Genomic DNA, 20,768 nt, shown 5'->3' on the forward strand with positions numbered 1-20,768 from the left:
CCATGTTAACAAAACTGTATCCAGCTATTTGCTTGTCAGCCACCTCTCACTCCTCCGTTGCTACAGACAGACTGCTTTTGATTTTGTTTCGCAGCAAATGCAGACCTCCACTCCTGGTAGTGTTCTGTCCTGTGTGCCCTCAATTGCCGCTTTCACTTGGGTGAAGAAAGGGGTCTTTTAAAGGCTCCCACAGGCATCACTCCAGGAACCTCTCACTGCTGGGACCTACAGTGTGCCTTTTAATGGACTTTCTCTCTGTGAGCAATAAAGATTATATCTGGAGTCAAATAGTGCTGCAGGTAACACTAGCCTAAATTAATCGGGTGAAGTCGCTGGGGCTGATCTCAGTGGTTTCAGCAGAGACATATGAAATGTACAGATGGCAGAGGTTGAAGAAAAGAGTGATCTGACCATCTGGCTAATCCTCCTGTTTAAGAATACCTATTAAGGCCCTGTCTAGTGCCCCTTGTGTCACTGGTAGGTCAGATCATCTTTTATCACAAACTAGAACTGCGGTTTGCTACCTGGGTATGGGACCAGTGCAAGAGGTCACAAGATAAATAAGCCAGGTTACGGATGGAAAGAAAGATAAAGAGAGAAGAAAGTGGTTAAGAAGATGGATGGATTGATTACTGAGTGTACTTACCCCTTCATCCCTCTGAAGTATGAGTAAAAATCAAAGAAAGCACCACTTTGGTTAAACTAAAAAGAATGATCAACTAGAGCAATTTAGGGAGCAATATTGTGGCTCTGTGGAATCCTTTCACAGATTTTGTTTTGTCATAGATAAAAGCGCTGAAGTAAGGAACTGTATAAAGATTGGGGGGAAAAACCCAGGTGACTTAGGCTCGCTTATAATTCTATCAAACATCCTTAATTTCATCATCTGATTTGCAAACTCAAAATCAAATTATTCTGTCTTTTAACATGCAATTGCTTTTCAAATCCAATAACATAACGGTAAGATGACAAGTGGACCCTCGTAACAAAATCACAGTCTTTATTAGGTACCAATCCTGTCGTGACAGCGATGATTTATGGCATCTTTGTTTCACAGGACTTTGGAAGGAAGAGGATGTTGTGTGGTTGAGTTACAAAAATTGAAGCCTTAACTTGCTATAAATATCCAGCGAATGATCAGAAGAGCAGTTATGTGTCTGTGGCGTCACTGGGCAGTGCTCCAAATGTGAAACAGGATAATGTCGATTATTGCGTGTTCACATTTAGTGTGTGGAAAACTACATTTTTCTTCTTCCTTTTTTGGTGAATCCAAAATGTTTTAATGCTCCATAAGGGAATTAGGATCAGAGCTTATATACCCATAAACTGACACACCATGTCCACGGCAGGGGATTTCAAGCTGTAGGCGATATTAGTGCGGTCTTCTGAAAATCTCAATCAGAGCCGTAATGAGCAGTAAGGAAGACCACTTTATGCAGAATGATAGCCCTGTGTTCAGAGCTCTGTTGTTACACATAGCTGCTGTAATAGAAGTCATTTGCAAAGAGTTAGACAAGTTACCAGACAGCAAGCAGCTGTTGGGATGATTCGTAGTAAACAAATGAGCTAATAAGCTAATGAACCCACTGAGGTTACCTGTTTGGCCTCCCCCAGGAAAATGTCCTTATCTGCTCCACGACATTTGACTTTAGCTTTGTGTGAGAACTCAGCTGCATTACTGCTAATGGGCAGCATCTAACAACATTTAGTGTTGCTTAGTTAACATTACGCAGTTAACCTCATGTTAATCTTATGTTAGCAGAACTCTGTTGTGTCCTCTTCAAGTTGAATAATTAGTTTACTGTTCTGATTCATCCACACATATGACTTTTCTGTGGTGGACAGGATACCTTAAAAGGACATTTTCAGGGATGGGAAAAGAGAAGTGAACTGCTAGAGTACATATGCGTGAGTGTTATGTATGTTGTTGTTTCCTATATGTGTTTGTGCTTGTATGTGCGTTGGTGTTTTGCACACTCATGCCTCATCAACATCCCATCAGAGACCCATCTGGTTTTCTTTGAAGAGGCTCGTGGAGCTGCAGCAGCCCTGGCTTTAAGGCAGGGCCAAGCCAGCAGCAGTTCCTCCCCACTTACACATAAGTCCATGGTGCAAGGCCCTCTGCCAGTAACATTATAGACCGACCCTTGTGGCTACTTCCCAAACCACCCAAGCTCATACCCCACTTTCTCTCTTCTATTGCCCTTGAAATGGGGCCTGCTCTAAATATTATCTCCCCCTGTGCTTTATCCCTCCGTTTATCCCTAAGTCTGCAGAGAGAAGAAAGGAGCCATGGGGCTTAGTCACTTTTTCCCTTCTCTTCTCCTCTCTCCAAAACCACAGGCAGCGGCAGCGGCTTCCTGGAGATGAGCGCTTTTGTCTGTTGTGTGACCGCTGTGGCTTTAGGCAGATCCTCCTCTGATGAGGTAATGCGCAAGCTGGATGATCAGGCAGAGGGAGAAAGCAGGGAGGTGTAGGAGAGGGACCTCAGTTTGGATCTATATTTTAACCTTTGATTTATCGAGCTGGTTCTTACATCCACATCCTGCTTCACATGGAAGGCTGTTGACTTTAATCCCTGGATCAGAGACACAGTTGGCAAAGTTGAACTGCAGACTACTGATGAGTGGCGAGTGTCTGTGAAAAAAGGTTTAGCACACGGGAATATTTCTTGCATTTCCTCTGCTATTGGCTCCATTAGTAATCAGTAACTCTTTATCATTTTGGGAGTTTGTTTCCGCAGTTGCAGCAAAAAATATTCATAAATATTTGTTGCTACAAAAGTTACAAAATCATTTTGCATCGATATACAGAAACATTTCAGTATTTGCAGATATCCAGATCTCGTCTTGAACTGTTGTGAAATGAAGCAACACTTTCATTATTCCCATTATTCACTTTGTGTTTCAGCTGCTACTTAAGAATTTCTTCATAGATTAAAAAAGATGTCAAAGGTTTTGTGTGATTTTTATGTGCAAATTTCCACTCAAAAAAAAAAAAAATACTGGAAAGGAACCTGCTCATGGTTATTTGCACATGTGTCTGGACTGTAAGTGTTTCCAATGCGTGTTTGCCCATTTTATCTTTTTTTTTTTTGGTAACTGCTGCTACACTCAGACCTCGGGCCTCCTGTTAAGGAGTGCCAGCAAACTCACTGACATTAAGAATGATTGGTTTCTGTTTTACCTGCCATGGGTCATGGAGGTCTGAGGCCAGGGTCAGCCTCTCTGTTGTGGTTTGTGCTACAGGAGATGTCACCGGGTCCTTAGATCACAGTGATCCAGCGTATTATTCTCTCCAGACAATATGCTTCTATACCTCTTTGCATTCTTGAACATGCCGTAGCTGGAATGAGGTTTTTTTTTCCAGCTGTTTGGTTTCCTTCAACACTTCATTAAAAACAGTGGGTTTTAAATACCTTGTGTTTGAATGTTGTGTTGACTGTGTAGGTGGAAAGAAGGAAGGTCAAAAAGCAAACAGCACATCTGCAACAATGGCTCTCCTGCAGTGCAAGCACTTGCTGTTAAGAGACTTGTCTCAGCTTTATATTTACGATCAAAATTTAAGCAACCCTGAATACAGTTCACTGCAGCATCACACAACAGCATAGCAGCCTCATAATTACAGTATTCTCATTAAAGTAAAATCCTGCATCTCATTTGAAAGCTGCCATCAGCAAAAATTAACTTGCCCTAATGGCCGCTGATTGCATTCCTGCAGTGGCCAACCCCCTCCTCCAAATTTAGTGATCTGATCATTTAAGTACATGCTAGCATAATTGAGGTCTCTCCCTTGATTAGATTTGCGCCAGCTTTTAACAAAGCCTGCTCGAACTTAATCCAATGACCCCCATTGTAGCAGGAGAGGATGGATGACATCGCTCCTGGTTAGCGTCAACATCAACCGTGCCGTCGAGCAATTAGAGGCCACGCTGATAAAGTAGCTGGACGACTATAGCTAATGATACAAATGTTCTCAAAGCTCGTGAGACAACAAGCTGAAAACTGAGCCACGTTTCATAATCCATTCATCTGACTTTATACACAGAAAGTTTTCAGAAAGGACTTTGAAATGAGAATTTAAGTTCAAGGAATCACTTCGGTTTTACAAATAACAAGCTTGTTATTCATATTATATTAGGCATGCAGTAGTAAGACAGCGCCTTTCACTGTAATAAAAGAGTCCTTGGAGTAAATTTGAATGTTTATTTAGTACCAAACAAAGGCTTACACCGACTGGAGCTGTCAGATTCAAGCAGTGTCAGTGGTTTAAGTAATGTCTCTGAGTTTTACCCAGCTACACAACATTCTTGTGTCACAGGCCTGACCCACTGGGACTGAAACAAGCAGTTCAGCAGGGCATAGATGCGCTGTCTTTGGCTACTTCTTCTGATGACACCTGCTTGCCCATAATCACAGTTAGAGACGAAACCTCCTGCTGACCTGTGGCTGTGTGTCGCACGTTAAATCCTCTAATCTTCTCCTTTGTTCTCTGTCACCCTCGATTAGTTATGTAGCAAGAGTCAGCGAGAAGAAAGTATGTGCTGAGTTTCCAAGTACATGCCTGTGCTCAGATTAGTAACCTTTAAATGCTCCATGCATTTATGAGTCTTAGGAGCTTAACGTTGGTGTTGAAAAACAATTTTTTTTAAACCAAAGGGGCTCAATATACACAGGTTCCATCTAACGTTGTAAACTTGATGGTGAGAAATTATGACTGGCTGATGTTATAGTTTTTTTTTAATATTTTGAAAACAACAATAATAATTAGCATTTTAATCATGAAAAAAGTTAGAAACTGACAGAACCAAAATGCTACAAATGCTACATAAAATTAAAGCCTTCATGAGTGACTCCATCACACACATTCACCTGACACAGAATCTTAGCTGATGTTTAGCTTCATTTTATCCTGCAGGCGACTATATGCAGTTAGGCTATGTCCGACTGATCTTATGATATAAGCGTCTTTTTAAGTACTGTGAGGGTTTTGAGGGAATCAAGACTTTGTTTATTGCTTCTTCCCATCTATTCTGTGTCTGTAAACCCTCTTCTATTCTTAACAATAGGATTTCACTATAAGTAGGTCTGAACAAGTTGAAGCTCACCTGTTCAAGCTGTAACTAATCATAGGACTATCTTGGCCTATAAGGTGACACGGGATGAGCAGGCATGCTGGTATGTAAGGAGGAACAAGAAATAACACAAGCAATTTTTGGATAGCAGCCCAAGTTTGTGAAAGACTGTTTTCGAAATCAAAAGTTGCTTGATTAGCAGTTTCAGGATGTTTTTGCAATGCTTTTCTGATGTACTTTACTAAGTTTAGGCATTCAGTACAGGCAGACGAAGCATAGCAGGCCGGAACATTTAAATTGAAATAACTCAGAGTATGTACACCACCTTATCGAGGTTTGTGTTTTCAGGCAACTGACAAAAGCTGACACACAATGCGATAATTTACGGGGGTAACAATGCTGTATTATGTATACCAGAGACACTTAAGACTGAAGTAACTGGGAAATGAATGCAGGCCAAATTTATGTGCTTGTGTTTAAGAGGGCGAGCAGCTCTAGAGCATGTTTGTCAAAGCCTTTGGATAAGGCTCCAAAATACTTGGCTCCTTTTCAAATGCCGGTTTGCTTGCTGATAATAGAGACAGATTTTGATGCTGCTGCCAGTTTGTTGTTATATAAAAAAGATACACGCTCAGATATGCAGAAAAAAAGCGTGCCACACAGGCGTCGCTGAAGAAAAATACACAAATCCAAATGATTTATCGCCTGGATGCTATTAATTTAACCTATGGAGTCTTACTCAATAATTAATGTCTATTGGCATATGACCCTATATGCCATACAGTAAACAGCATGTCTCATAACTATGTATGAGATCTTTAGTTAGCTAATATATGGCTGAAAGGCTCAGAGACAAGCCCTGGGTCTTAATAAATCAGCCATATCTAATGAACCCCCTAATTGTGATTTACAGCCTGCATGCCCAGTGCTGTGATGGAGAGTAAAACAGCTGTACAGAGAGAGAGAGAGCGAGCGTACAGAGGACGAGAATCATCCAGTGGCACCAGGCTGAAAAGAAACTCTGCTGTATTAAAAACATTGCTCCCTTCCAGCAACTGTGAAATTCTCGTGTGGGTCCCGTGAGACCTTTGTCCAGATATGTTACTTAATGCGATAAAAATCAAGCAGCTGGACGAGTAACCGTCACATTCAAGTCCAACCACGAACTGAGAGCAAGCAGAGAGGGATATTTACACACTCGCATAAAGCGCTCCACCCAATCCAAGTTCTTTTTGTAAATTATTTTGATTCATTGCCCGTGGTTATTTTGCTTTCCAGTGGAAGACGTGCTATAGCTCCTTCTTCTTCTCTGTGTCTTACTGCTATACTTGCCTTTTCCTGTCCATTGCAAACTAACTGAAAACATGCCTCATGTTGCTTGTGTGCCAGAATGTTCATATCATCCACTAGCCAGATAAACAAATGTAAGATGGATTTCATTATATTATGCACAATCGATAGACTGTCCACAGCTGACATCAGTCTTTCTGGAACGATCAACTCCACCTTAGTATTAAATATTTGCCCTGTTTCAAGGACTTAAGTCATTGTGAACATCGACTGCTGTGATTGGCTAGATTAACAACCTAGTTTGAAGTTAGGCCTTGTGCACCATGAACAATGTATATTCTCTGCAAGGTAGGACAATGGATACTTTGTGTGGTTTAAAGAGGCTCTGATCTTGGAGCACGCACGCACACTTCTCGACACCCAAGGCTGTGGCTGTGTATAGTTTTATATGTGTTTTTACATTCTTCATATTCCAGACAAAAAAATGCACTGTGACCTATTCTGTTTTTATTGCCTGTTTTCTTCTAAACCAGCTACAGGGCTGTCTCTTCAGTATTTCATTTCTCTCTGCTACAGTGTACAAGTGTTTATTGACTCATCCAAGGTATCAAATATTAACTATCACTTCATGCATAACTGTCATTTAAATAATTTCACACACACACAATACACACATTGAAATATATATATATTTATATATATGTATCACCAATAATTTGCCTTCTTGACCTCTACAGTTACTGTTAAGTTTTGAATGTTCAATTTAACCATGAGGTTTTGCACATGTAGACAAAGTAGCCTTTCTTATGAAAAAACAGATGGCAAGCAAGTTTGAAAATGAATTTAGTAATTAAAAAAGTACATTTGAAAAATTTCCTTTTTTAAAATTTCCATTTTAATTTAAAAAGTGTTAATGTAAATAACTGAGGAAATGTTTTTTTGTTATTGCTGCTTTTTATTGTAAAACGAGCCACATTGTAAATTCAGTGTAAAAATGACACAATTGGACAAAGAAAAAAAAGGAATGAAACATTTAAAATATTCAAAAAGCAGCACTGAAAACTTCCCTGCTGGTACCTTCAGGGTTAATGTGAGGGAACACAAATGCACATAGAACAGACATCTGCAACAATGTTGCTGTAAAGCATGAGGAAGACACACAATGTATGCTTTAATCGGAAAGATAATTTCATAATATTAACTCCACTTTAGGAAAATGTAAAGATTTTATATTCTTGGATTTGCAGTTTCGGCTACATGCATCTATAAGCATCTGATACATTAAAAATGCAATCACATTCCCACCATCTTTACTCCTTGCATGTTGCGTACATGTTAGCCACTATCAAAATGAAGTGAAGAAAAGCCCCATGTTCTTAGCAAAGATGACTTGGTAGGGCCATCTGTACACATTATGCATTTAAAATGGTTAATAATTGAATAAAACTATGTTTTTATTGACTGACTGAAAGTAGCATGCGCCTGAATAATGCATTCATTTCATGCTAACAAATCGTCAAAGCTCTTTCTCAGATAGGGAACAAAGCTTATTGTCAGCGGATAGAGCAGCAACTGGGATTACAATGGGGACATGCAGTGAAACGACTTGTCAGTCCTAATCTAGGATTAGCAGGCTTTCGCGCCTCCCGGGTGCTCTAAAAGCCACCTGTTTGGACGCTCCTGCAGATGATGTGACACACTAGAGCTGCTTGTTTGATTCTAATTCTTTTGTTTGCATCAAAGTTTTAAAGGATTTTGGTTTTCCATTACAATGGCACGATCTAAGCATCTAAAGCATTGGACGCATTTAAAAAAATACTATTGCGGAAAATCTGCTCAAACGGAATTTGTCACTAATTGAGATCATCCGGTCCTTTTTCAGAGCACTGTATCTGGGTATTAGCACTGATTATGTCTTTTCACCCTTGTGTTCAAAGATGCTATAAACATTTACTGTTTTTTAGGATTGCTGTGCTTTTTTTCGTAACGAAGAGCATTTTTCAGGATGTTTTTTCGGCACGTCATATCAGTGATGCGTTTCTGAGACCTGAATTCTTCTGGACCATTATATCCTCTTAAGTCAACAATTTATGAATTATAACTTTGAACAGGGTAAGCCAATGCAGTAAATTAGGACTGAAGAACACTGAACATGTCTGAGCGTGTCTGATGATTGTTCTCAAACTTAGCGAGACCCTCGAGTCCTAAAATTACTTATTAAAGCTTTTTTCTGCTGCTTGCCTCTGGGCTAATGTGATCACTCATGTGTGAGGGCAGCTGTTGTATCGCCACAAGCTTCTGTGATAACTTTGTACTGCCGCTGTCACCCTGAAATATACTTTTGAAACTTAATCCTCTGGAAAATGAACCCAATTTGATTGTTAATCTCCTTGATGTATTTGATTTAGTAAATATATTTGCATTCTTCTGAGATAGTTTAACCGCACCCAGTTGCACCTGTGCAGAATGAAACACTTTAATATTGACTCAGTTCTTAAGGATGAGTTCAAGTACAGTTAATGTCTTTCTTCCTGAAAAAGAAGGACTTTATGGTTTTGTCTTTATTCTTAAGATAATTGGATTCACCCTTCTTTACAGCTTCTCAGTGACTATATCGGAGGTCAAAGCACAGCAAGGCTTAAAACTTGTGCAACAAGCTTATTTGTGCATCACAGTGGAGTTATGTTCATTCCCAAAGGGGTCAAAGGTTTCTGGTGCCTTCCAGAGGTCAAAGGTAATTGCTTCAATTAGTGCCATCAGCTCACGCAGATATATACTGTAGCATAATACCTCACATAAGGTGTTTGTCATATGGCAAGCTGTGTGTGCTTTAAGCTGATACAAATCAAAGGTGTAAAGAGGTCAGCAGAAAGCGAGATCATAGACGAGCGCATGCTGGTGTAGACATTTAAACGAACGAGCAGAACAGAAACAAATGTGTGTTGGTTTTCAAGGGTCCTCAAGTAATTGCCATCACAATGTAAACCTTGTTTCCACCCGACTATAAAATATGCTCGTTTATGAATGTTCAGTTTTATTAAAAGTTACATAATACTCAGACTCATAGTTTTGATTCAACTTTTGGATGTGGCCTTATATTTATAATGCACATGCATGCATATATTCACAAGAAATTACACCTTTGAGCACGATTAGCAATTAAAAACACACTTTACTTTGTATTCCTCACATTGTGCTTCATTAAACAGTCTGTTTCTTAATAGTTTTTGGAAGCTTCCAACTTATACAGATACCTTGTACTTCTATAATCCTTCAGTATTTGTTACTATAAATTTTTAGGTATAATTACGTCCGCTGTTTGACTTTGTTAATGCGACATATTATGAGGCATGCCTTAGAACAGAAAATATTCACACTGACCAGGGCTTCTAACTACTGTGAGCAAGGGGCTGCAGACAAACAGTCCCTTTGAGCCACTGAGTGTTGACTTTGGTTTTCAATGGTCTCTTCATTGGTTTACGCTGTATCGTTGCCATGAAGTAGATAAATGTATATGTGTACTGTATTTGTGTTACCTAGGGGTGTGTTCACATGCCAGGAAAAATAAAAAGCACAAGGGAGAGTGTTGGTCACTAAGGCCACTTCTGGATTTCTGGGGGTCTGCGGTTTTAGTCCGGCATCATCGAGGTACAGAGGCCGAACACACAGGCCCAGAGCATAATGAAGTGTGTTTACGCCCACTTGACAAACGATGCATTCATAATTTGGTAACCGTTCCACCGTTGGCTTTGATTAAGATTTTTACATCAGCAGGACTAATGGAGACATCAAACCCTGTGTTTGCTCCAGGTGTCCGTATGATGACAGATGAAATCCTTAAACTGCATTTTTTTCATGCTGGGGAGTATAAAAATATTTTCTTTCCACATTCTCATAAAGTAGGAAGGATTTCTTGTTTTGCCTTTTGTTTTGTAAATTGATACTTGGAAAAAAAATGTTTTTCCAAGTAAAATTTTATATCATTAACATGATTTTAAAATATATTGTATATAAACATATTGCACCTGATATGGTATGTTAATGCTAATTAAATGACAGAAATCCACCAAATCTTCTTTTTCTTTTTCTGTCTTTGTTTTTGTTTTACTGATTTTCAGTGGCTCATCTGACAGACTGAACATTTTATAGTTCTTATCTCACTGTGTGGAACCAGTTTAACATGGCCACCATATTACTGAAGGTACAAACTACACCTTATAACCAATCAGCAGTTAATAAGGCCGTCTCTCATGTAGAGAAATATGTTTGTTTGGTCTATTTCCAGACGTGATAGAAATAAAATGTTTTCTATGTAAGTTAGTTGGGCAGCATTATCCCCTGTGCCTGTGTGGGTTTTCCCTGTGTTCTTTGTGTTCATTTGTGAAAGTGTGGAAATTCTGTGTTGGCACTGTTAAAAAAACATTTATAACATCGCCTCCAAACTATTGCATATCTGGTATGTAAACTGTATACCAACATCTTCACCACTTGTGTTACACCAAGTTGTTAAACCAATTATATGAATAAACCTGCAACATGTTGTGTCTGTTGCAGACAAAAATTGACGTCATCTGCCCTCACAGAGGCAAATGGCATTGTTTAAATAAAGTTAGAAATTTAAAAAAGCTTTCTTTCAACTATTAGATTATATTCTTACAGTTTAGAATCACACCAGTCTGTTAAATAAGAGCTAAACTTGTACTTTGTACCTTGCCTAAATGCTTCTTCTACCCTTCCCCTCTGAGTGCCTTGTGGTTGTAAATATTTTCTGACGTGGTAAATACACAGAGCCGCTCAGTGTAACATACTCGCACAATAAGTTCTATTTACCTGAGATTTGTGGAAGGATTTGGCTGTGATGGCTGATTGATGCAGACACTGCTGGGACCCAACAGTCATGCACAGCATCCGCCCACTGTATACCTTCTTTCATTGTTTCACCTAAATCATGAAAAGGTCAGAGAATACCTGCCTTTGCGTGTGATACGAAACTACAGCAGTGAAATAGAACAGCTACTTGTTGGCTGCACAGCTACAGAGCTGCCTCTGTAAGTGAAATCCAATGAGCTGGAGTTTCAGAAAACAAAACTGCTTTTCTTGCTATTAAGCCAGTGATGAAATTGGCTGGTTTGGGGGGGTAACTGCTGCTGCTATTGAACTTTTCTATTTTGGGCAAAAGACCCATGATGAGAAATCTCTGGGAGAAAACAGGGCAGCATGTGTGTGTTCACATTCCACATGTCTAACCTATGACAGTGCCCTCTGTTTGCAGCGCTCTGCGATGATCTAATGAGAGTCCAGACAGACATAAGATTTAGGAGTTGGGGGAGCTGCTCTCATCAAGTCCAGTTCTCCCTCTTTTTCTTTATTTATCCATTGAAAGAAACCACATCACTCATTCACACCTGTGAATTCTCAATGAACTTCATTGATGGTCATTAAACAATTCCTTACGTTTTCAGCAAAGCGAACGAACAAAATCAACTATGTTTGGATATTGTTTGTTGTTCATGAATTTTAAGAAATTTTTCTGGTTCATATCAGCTCATTTTATATTACATCTACTTTTAATTTCATTATGAGAATGTTCTATTGGAAAGCCAATGCAGAATTTCATGTTGACGTATGCCAGATCAAAGAAACTGGAACTTAAGAAAACATCGGAAAATAGGGCAAAACGCTGCACAAGTGCACAAAAACCTCACGAAATACGACCCAAGTGTTTCTGGAGACACAAAAATGTGACGAAAAAGTTGCAGAAATGACAAACTAACAGTAAACGGGTGATAAAAAACATGTATCTACAGTCTTATACGAAACACACATTACTGATATGCTTTAGTTTCTGTCCCATTAACGTCTCCTCCAAAACACTTCTGCTGGGCTTTGTTGTGTTCTTGTATTTATTGTTGTAAACACCAGTCATAATGTACAACCTTTGAGAAACTTGAAATGCATGGCTTCTACAGTTTTCCATGCGTAATGGAGAACTTTTAATGACAGTGGCAGTGTGGTTTAATGCTCCAATAAAATGCTAAACATCATGGCTAAACTAGCCCACTGCTCTGCTCTTAGCATCAAGCACTTTTTTCTGCAAACGTCTCCCTGCGTTACTTTGTTGAGTTTAAAAGTGGCATATAATGTGTAGACATGCAAAATGGTATTGTGCGAATGCCATTGATAATGTCATCTTTCTTGCAGAGAAAGACTTGGAGAAGGGCCTCAGTGTTCCATTTAAAATCTTCGGTTTGGTCTCTTTCACCTTATTTTCTTGTTGGGCCTGTCCAAAAGACTAACAATTCCAAGCAAAGTCCTTATTTTCTTTCTCCTGATTTTTTCTCCCTTTCTTCTTATTCTCTGTCTCTTTGGTATTTCCCACTTCCTTAGTTCTGTAAAGCTGGGACGGCTGGAGATTTTACACCCAATTGGTTGAGTTGGGGGCCTTTGTCGGAGCCCTTCTCCAGCTCCACAAGTGGCAGAAGGGACCTGGGTTCTGAATGGCGCTTTGTGTACTGTTTTTCTAAGAGGGGGCCCTCTCTCTCCCGCTCTCATCTGTCACAGGTCCCTCTCCGTCCACACTCCACAATGCCTGATTGTTTCTGCCAAGTCGCCAGGTTCCAGGCCAGATCTGAACAACGCTTTCTTGCCAAATACCGACCCTGGTTTTCGTTTTTCTTCCACACACAAAGGGATTCTAAGTTACTGTCCACGTTTTAGAAGGAGACTTAGATAGCTGTCCACCACCAGCACTTTATTTGCCGAGTGCATTTGAGAGCTAAAGGTTGTAAAAATTTCCATCGACAGCAAAGGAAAGAAAGGACCATAAACCAAAAAGGAAAAATTGCTGGGCATACATTTATTGTGATTATTAAAGACAGTAGGTGAAAAACGTGCATATTACAAAGATTTAATAATGATGCTATTAACAGCTTGCTGGATTCCTGGAGTCACATTAAAAAACAAAAACAACAACAACCAAAGCAAACACGGAAAACAAAGCAGAAAAACTATAAATGCACGGGGATGAACAATTAAGACTTCTCATTCAACAGTGCATGCTCTGTTCAGTTATCAAACAGGCAATCTAACCAGTATCACTTTCCAAGAAACATCTTAGGCAGGAGAACCGTTTCCAGGGGAAAGTCTTGATGTTTTTCTAGATATCTGACAATATGAAAAGGCTTTGGGAGAGCCTCAGAGTGATGCCTGTGAAAATGAATTTGTTTTTCAGGTACTGGTGTAACATTACCATCACATTAGTGTTTCCTGAGAGGGCCTCGGCATAGGAAGACTTTCTTTTTTGTCCGTCTCACTGGGGGAAGGTTGTTTCTTTTCAGTCATAATAACTCAGTTTCTGCCTACGTGTCAGGCGACATTTTGTTAATGAGTCGTGTCGAGACCAAAAAAAAAAAAGCTGCTTCTTTAAATTAGGACACATAAATGTGCAGACGACTATGACCATACAGCTCAAAGACAACAAGGATTAGTTATTAGTTATAGAGCATAATTGAGTTTTAACATATACTGTCATGTCCAGCTGTCTAACATGCCTAAAAAAATACACCTAACTCTCTAAGTCTCTTATTGTCTTTAGAAAACAGTGACACAAAGAGAAATGATCACATGTTTTTCTTTCATTCTGGCTTCATTATTCAACACTTTTCTTTCACTGTGATGGTTTTATTGCAAATATAAAAATGTGTTCATAGTTTCATAGTGTAGCATTAGAAGGTAATGTGAAAAATGTAAAAAAATCAGCCACATTTCTGTCATGCACTAAAAGAATCTTTTTTTTTTTTTTTGGTATAGCATGCTACTCTGTCTAATGATCAGGTCATGAAATACACCGTTTTCTAATCACAAAAGACCTGCTTGCCATGCTTACCAATAAACCCTTGTACTGTTGCATGGAGAAACCCAATCACTGGCAGTTAAGAGTCTGGGCATTCCTGGCCATATGAGACACCAGTTCCAAGAAACTAAGTCTTAAGCTCCCTCATAAACACAGCACCAGCAATATTGTCAGCTAAATATAGGCTGTCTTCTGTATTCTCCCTCCCCATTTGCCCATCGCTCTCTCATCGCTGCAGTTTGGATAACCTGAGTTGATCGTGGATTATGGTTTGCTGTTTGTTGGTTGTCTGGGCTCTTACACTCATATCGCTGTGTAATACAACGAAGGCCTGAGAAATTCAAACCCCGCACTCTTCTACTAAATTTAAATCTGGCTGTGAATGGATGGCACTGCTGGCCAGTTGTAAAAACGAATAAAAACTTGTACTTTGAAACTTGGATGACTTGTAAAGAAGGCTCGTTAGACTTACTTAAAATTGGGTTTGAAAGCTTGAAAAAAAAAAATCATCTGGATTAACCTACATGCATCAAATAAACTGCATTTCATTACTGCAGTAAGAACTGCAATAATAAGGTTCAGTAAAGTAAAAAGTAACATGAAAAAAGCAACATAAATGAGAACAGGTATAGAATTTCTCAGTAAAATTGGTTACATTGTACTTCTGATGGGTTTCAGTCTATAGGACTATCATGGACTATTAATGGTTATTAACATTTTCAGGTCTCACTTTTCACAGCATGCCACTATCCACCCTCCTCTAATTTTTCCTGCATCACAGAGTCGGTGGAAGCTGCGTTCCACCAGAGGTAGTAAGAGACAACATGCACTGAACATTACGACCCTCGCATTCACTGAGCAAATCACTCAGCTATACTGTACACACAAATGGACACACAGCAGTTCTCAAATAATCAGTCGGGACCTGCGCTGGAACTGAGCTTCCCATTCCTGTCCTCTCTATCCTTTTTCCGGTCTTTGCATTTTTATTTTTTATTTTTTTGCTCCCTCGATTCATTTCACTCTTTATTAACTGCTTCTATCTATTAAATACTTTTTCATCTTCTTCTCCCTCCTCGTGCATTCAGACTGCACCCCCGCTCCGCCCTTTCAGACATTTGACTGAGGGTCAGATGTAACACTTAAGAGCACCCAGGAGGCTGCGTATATCAGAGAGACAGCCTGCTCTGACTTACTGAGCAGCCGATGCTGAAGTAGTAATCAGTTTTTCACTGAAGCTGTGTGTATGCATTTGCGTGGATGTGTGTGGAAGCGTGGGTGGCACCGGCTGTAGTAATCACAGCAAAAGCAGCTCAGAGCAGGCTGATCCATCAGTTGTCACCTAACAGTTTAGCTTAGATTTGTGTTTATTAATGTAGAATTGTTTATGTATTTAGTGTATTTGCGCTTGTGTGTACTCGTATATATGTTGAGGACAAGTGAGCCCGTGTTTAGATTAGACCTCCTTTCGTCTAAGCCCGTAGGAAGGCAGGGTTTAGCTGTGGTCAGCAAATGTCCTCACAAGTACAGTCAAATGAAAGGAAATCATTACAGAAAATGATGCATTAGCCTGGCGACTCAGTCTGAGACTAATATTAGAAAAAAGTGAGATTTTTCCACTTAAACTCGGCAGCCTATAGCGTCTGCTTTTGTAACAGCTCCGAGGTGATGAGAGGCCTTGATGCTGCATAATAGATTAATAGATTATCCCCACGAGAGTGGATTTGTGTGTGTTTGCACGCTTGATGTACATTCAGGATGAAAACATGTGAGTCGCGCTGCATGAGTGCCTGAGTAAATACCAAAAATATGATATGTACTTTAAATTGTTTGTGTGTGACTAAACCATAATTACATGTTTCACATTCATGTCTCTGCATTTAAATAAAGTTGTGGCTTTGAATTATCGATTCAAATGCATGGTTGTGAAATCATCCAACAGTGTTTTGTGGCTTTTTTTGTGCAGTCAGTGGTGGAAAAAAATAAAATCTAAAATTATTTAACACACTAAAAGTAGAAAACTGCATTTTTGGCACAGTTTGATACTGATGATACTGCTAATTTACATGAACTAACCTCCAGCACTTAAGAAGAGTCCAATCGTGATAATATTGTTATGAAAAGAATGTCTGTCAAAACAAAATGTAACAAAACACTTTGTGTCTTTTGTTTTGGAGCATTGCTCTATTTTCCCGTGCTGGTGTGTCATTGTTTGCAGTTTTCCACAGAAAATGCATCACGGTTTCCAGGAAGGTTTTGGCTTTAGTCTGGCTGGTGACAAATATCTTTTAGTCTTTATCATTGTGAGAACAGCAGCACTAGTCGGCAGCTGTTCATGTGTCACTTCAGTGAGCATCCATCCTGGTAGACATAACTGTAGTTCATAAACCAAAGTTAAACCCTTAATTTTTTTTCCTTCCCAGAATGATGTCTTCCATGCGAGCAACGCCTCCCTTTCATCCACCGCCCGAGGAAGCAGAAGTGATTGGTCAGGACAGTGCAGGCTGGGTTGGTGATGAGCACGACGGCCCAAAGGAGACGGTGTCGCCTTCTTTGCATGACCAGTCCCACCCAGATGAACTGCAGCCAATCAGAGAGAAACCAACAGACGCTGAGTGGGAGAGTGTCAGTCCTGCTGTGATGGTGAGAAGTGAATTAGGCCAAGAGCTTAGAAACTGACCATAATACTATAACTCAGATTCACACAAATGTGGGTGTGTGCACAGAGTACACACTCGGGGCTCACAAATCATAAAACACCTGTGAGAATATATGCAGGAATACATAGGGTGTGCAAATTCTCATGCCTAATGATATCTTTGCACTATTGAGTGAGCACAAGGTGTAGTGGACACACACACAGACACACACACGCATGCACCGGTAGTTCTTTCTGACCTGTGTGCTACAGGCAGTGCTGCAGGCAGCCCAGTGAGGGATCTCGTTTAGAGAGTTATACCCCTGGCCTCCTCTCATCTCCACAGCCTGCTTTGGTGTGTGTGTTTGTATGTGTGTTTGAGTGTGTCTGTTAAGGTGTTAGTTACTTGGCTTCAGGTTCTGTGGGTCCCTAATGGACAAAATGTGTTTGGCTTCACCCTCTGAGGAAAGGGGAAAGTTTCCTCTGGTATCGTTGTTGTGGTAGAGTTGAAAATGTCCCATTTTTTAAAATTACTTGCGTTACTGAAGCATGATTATGGCTCTTTAGATATTTTGAAATTGTTACTCAGTTATACTGACCCATGCCCAGTGCACAATAAGAACTGTAAATGCAGTAATTCATTAACAACAATATTCAAAAACCTGACTTAACATCGGTATCAGACTTCAAAGTTGCCTGAAGGCAAAACTTTTCATGAATATTTGAATTTTCACTCTATATTTTTTCCTTTTTTCTCTCTATTTTTATCTCCAACTTACACACTCACATGTGTAACCATTGTCCCTCATGGACCAGCACAGGACACTGGTGAAAACCTATAACGAAATAATCTTTTCAAGTGTTCAGAAAGAGGACAGGTGGTGCTGGGTCAGAAAGTAACAAAGTGCAATGTTTCAAACTGTAAAAAGTCATAAGGTAAAGCTGCAACACTGCCCAAAGCAGCCTCTGACCAGTGAAACATGGGAGGTCCTTGTGCTGTGGACAGAGAAGGGTAAACGACCCTTCTTAACTTCATTGCCTCACCAGCCTCCAACAGTGAGGGTCAACTTAAAACAAAACTTTGTGATTCAAGTTTCTGATCTGAGAATCAAACATTACAGCTTGCACCACCCTGCTTGTATAACTCTTGAGCAGACCTGGAAAAAAAAGCCAACACACCTGAACAATCTGTGAGTGACACACTATCTCGTAATCCTCATTACAGAGGCATCTTCCGCTTAAAGACAAAGTGCACAACAGAGCCTCCTGGAGCCATTTCAAGGGCATCTTAAGATCCCGCTGTTAGCCAAAGCCCCTTGTCTTTGAAACATAAGCCTCCTAAAGTTCTTGGAGATCCCCCCACTCTGTAAGGGGAGGAGAAAGTATCCAGAAATAACCCCAGTGTTAGAGCACCTGTGCTAAAGTGTCGGATGTTGTGTGGGACAATGTGGTCATCCTGAAGGGCTTATCTTTAGATAATTATAGACTCCTTGTGCCTCTTGCTTAACTCATAACCCTGCAGAGCAGACAACAGTGGGACACACACGCTGGGGTCATCCACCATAAACAACAAAAACCCATCAGATATAACGTTAGCTCAGCACTCAGTCACCTCCGACTTATTATCAGTAAACAGCAGAGAGAGCACCCGGAGGGTGTCCATATTGTTGCTGGGGACTTCAATAAGGCATGTTTGAAATCTGTGCTCTTCAAATTCCACCAAAATGTTAAGTGTCCTACCAGGGGGGACAGTACACTGGACCATGTGTACAGTAATATCAAGCATGGCTACAGAGTGACAGCCTAGGACAGTCTGACCACCTCTCTCTGCTCCGCACCCCTGCCTACATCCCCCTCAGGAAACAAACTCCTCCAAGCACCCAGGTCGTTAAAACATTGCCAGATGATGCTCTTCTCCAGCTACGGGACTGTTTTGATCTGGTCCATGGTCAATCTTAGACCAGCAGGACCTAGAGACCTTCACTCAGTCTGTCCCTTTCTACATTAAGTGCTATGTAGAGAATGTGACACTGGACAGGAAGGACATCAAACAGGTCAAGAAGGCCTACAGGAGGAGGATAGAGGGCTTCCTCCAAGTGTGGAGAGCCATCCATGCCCTCACCAACTACAAAGGCCAGAGCCCCCAACCCCCTGACAGCAGCCTCAAATTTGCAAAGGAGCTCAACACCTTTGCTCAGTTTGAGGCCACCCCTTCCTCGCACCCCCTGTGCTCCACGAAGGATGCCATCACCATCACCCTTCACAGAGCACTGAGCTGTCTGGAGAACAGGAAGAGCTAGATGAGGATGCTCCTTGTGGACTACAGTTATGTGTTCAACACCATAATACCAGACATCCTCACTACCAAACTGGACCACCTAAAGGTCCCCCCTGCATACATATGACTGTACACCAACCTACCCAACCAGCGTCAAGTATGTCGATGACACCACAGTGGTAAAGTAGGCCCAACAGTGGCTGCGCTTCCTCTGTGTCCTGAGGAAGAATAACCTGGACCAGAAGCTGCTGCTGGCCTTCTACCCCTCTTCAGTGGAGTGTGTGCTCTCCTACTGGTGCTGGGTATGCAGGGGCCACTACTAAGAACAGGAAGCCTTCTCAGAGGGTAATCAACACCACCCAAAAAAATAATTGGCTGTCCTCTGCCACCCCTGGAGGCCATCGCCAGCTCCTCCTGTCTCAGGAAAACCAGGGCCCTATTCTATTCTATTCTATTCTATTCTATTCTATTCTATTCTATTCTATTCTATTCTATTCTATTCATTATCAAAAGGTCTGATTTTTGTCACCTTGACCAAAACAGGAATTAATTCTTATTCTAAAGAGAGGTATAAAACAATCATATGCATCACCCGAGATGTCTGTGTGTGACTATAGGGTTAAACCTCGATGTGTAATTAATGAATATATTATGAATCTATTAAAGACACAAATCAAGGTTTTTCTCAGACTACTATAACACTTTACTGGCTTTAAATTATTCCACAAATCCACTTCCACCAGCACCAGATTGCATGTCTCTGCGGTCATGCTGCTCCTTACGTGTAAGCACCCTCAACTGAAAAAACACTTGCCAGGCTTGGCCTTCTCACAGTGTGTCTCAGTGGATTATACACACGTGACCCTGGCAGTATAAAGATATGTAATGGAGTATCACCATGTTGTTTTTGATGACAGATAGATCAAGTACTGTGCTCGTCATGTTCTGTCAGTTGCAAAATGCAATCCTAAGTCTGATATTTGGCATGTAGCACCAGCTGACCCATGCTCAGGCAAAGCGCAGTAGAGCAAATAAAGTACAAGCTCACTCCCAAATAGTACTACAGGGATACATTAAAGAGCTTTGGGATGCATTTGTCTGAGCTGTGTTAAAAATAAACTGTTGCATGAATTGAAATGCTCTCTCACAGATATGCAGTACTTAATTACTTTCTATGGCTCGTGGGTTTGAACTCTCATTTTCTATTTCTTCCAAGGACAATGAAAGCAGTAAAGGTGGCTCAGTCTACTCTTACCGGACTACCTCTACCTCTCCAACCAAGCCAGAGGAGTGTCCAAGGGATCGCGGGGAGCCTGTGATTGGCCTCGCCTTTGGGACGCCAGAGCGCCGCAAAGGGAGCCTGGCAGACGTGGTGGACACACTGAAACAGAAGAAGCTCGTGGAGCTGACCAAGACAGAGCAAGACGGTAAGAAAAAGGTCTTCAGTGTATATGTGTGTTTATGTGTGTGTGCATGTTTTATCACCAGTGGACCTGAATCTTTACATTTCAGGCTAGCCTTTTATTCGAAGCTGCAGGCTGTGGAGTAACACTGCTCTTCCACTTATAAACATTCAGTTTAGCTAACTTGAAGATAACTTTATACATCTAAGAAACAGCGCTGCTTTGGGTGGGTC

General features: G+C 40.7%; 1 protein-coding gene across 4 annotated transcripts in view; it reads left to right on the top strand.

Moving 5' to 3' along the window:
• LOC102216224 (transcription factor SOX-6-like) overlaps positions 1–20,768 on the top strand; it is a 101,425-nt gene that overhangs the window by 16,228 nt on the left and 64,429 nt on the right. For all 4 annotated transcript variants that reach the window (XM_005731505.2, XM_013910447.1, XM_005731506.2 and 1 more), the window contains 2 exons: positions 16,640–16,859; positions 20,349–20,559. In XM_005731505.2, coding sequence (XP_005731562.1) covers positions 16,641–16,859; positions 20,349–20,559 — 430 coding nt within the window. In that variant the 5' untranslated portion in view covers position 16,640. The remainder of the gene's footprint in view (positions 1–16,639; positions 16,860–20,348; positions 20,560–20,768) is intronic.

This window comes from Pundamilia nyererei, unplaced genomic scaffold (genome assembly GCF_000239375.1).
Source record: "Pundamilia nyererei isolate P.nyererei 1_Seehausen unplaced genomic scaffold, PunNye1.0 scaffold00043, whole genome shotgun sequence".
In the NCBI taxonomy this organism is placed as follows: domain Eukaryota; kingdom Metazoa; phylum Chordata; class Actinopteri; order Cichliformes; family Cichlidae; genus Pundamilia; species Pundamilia nyererei.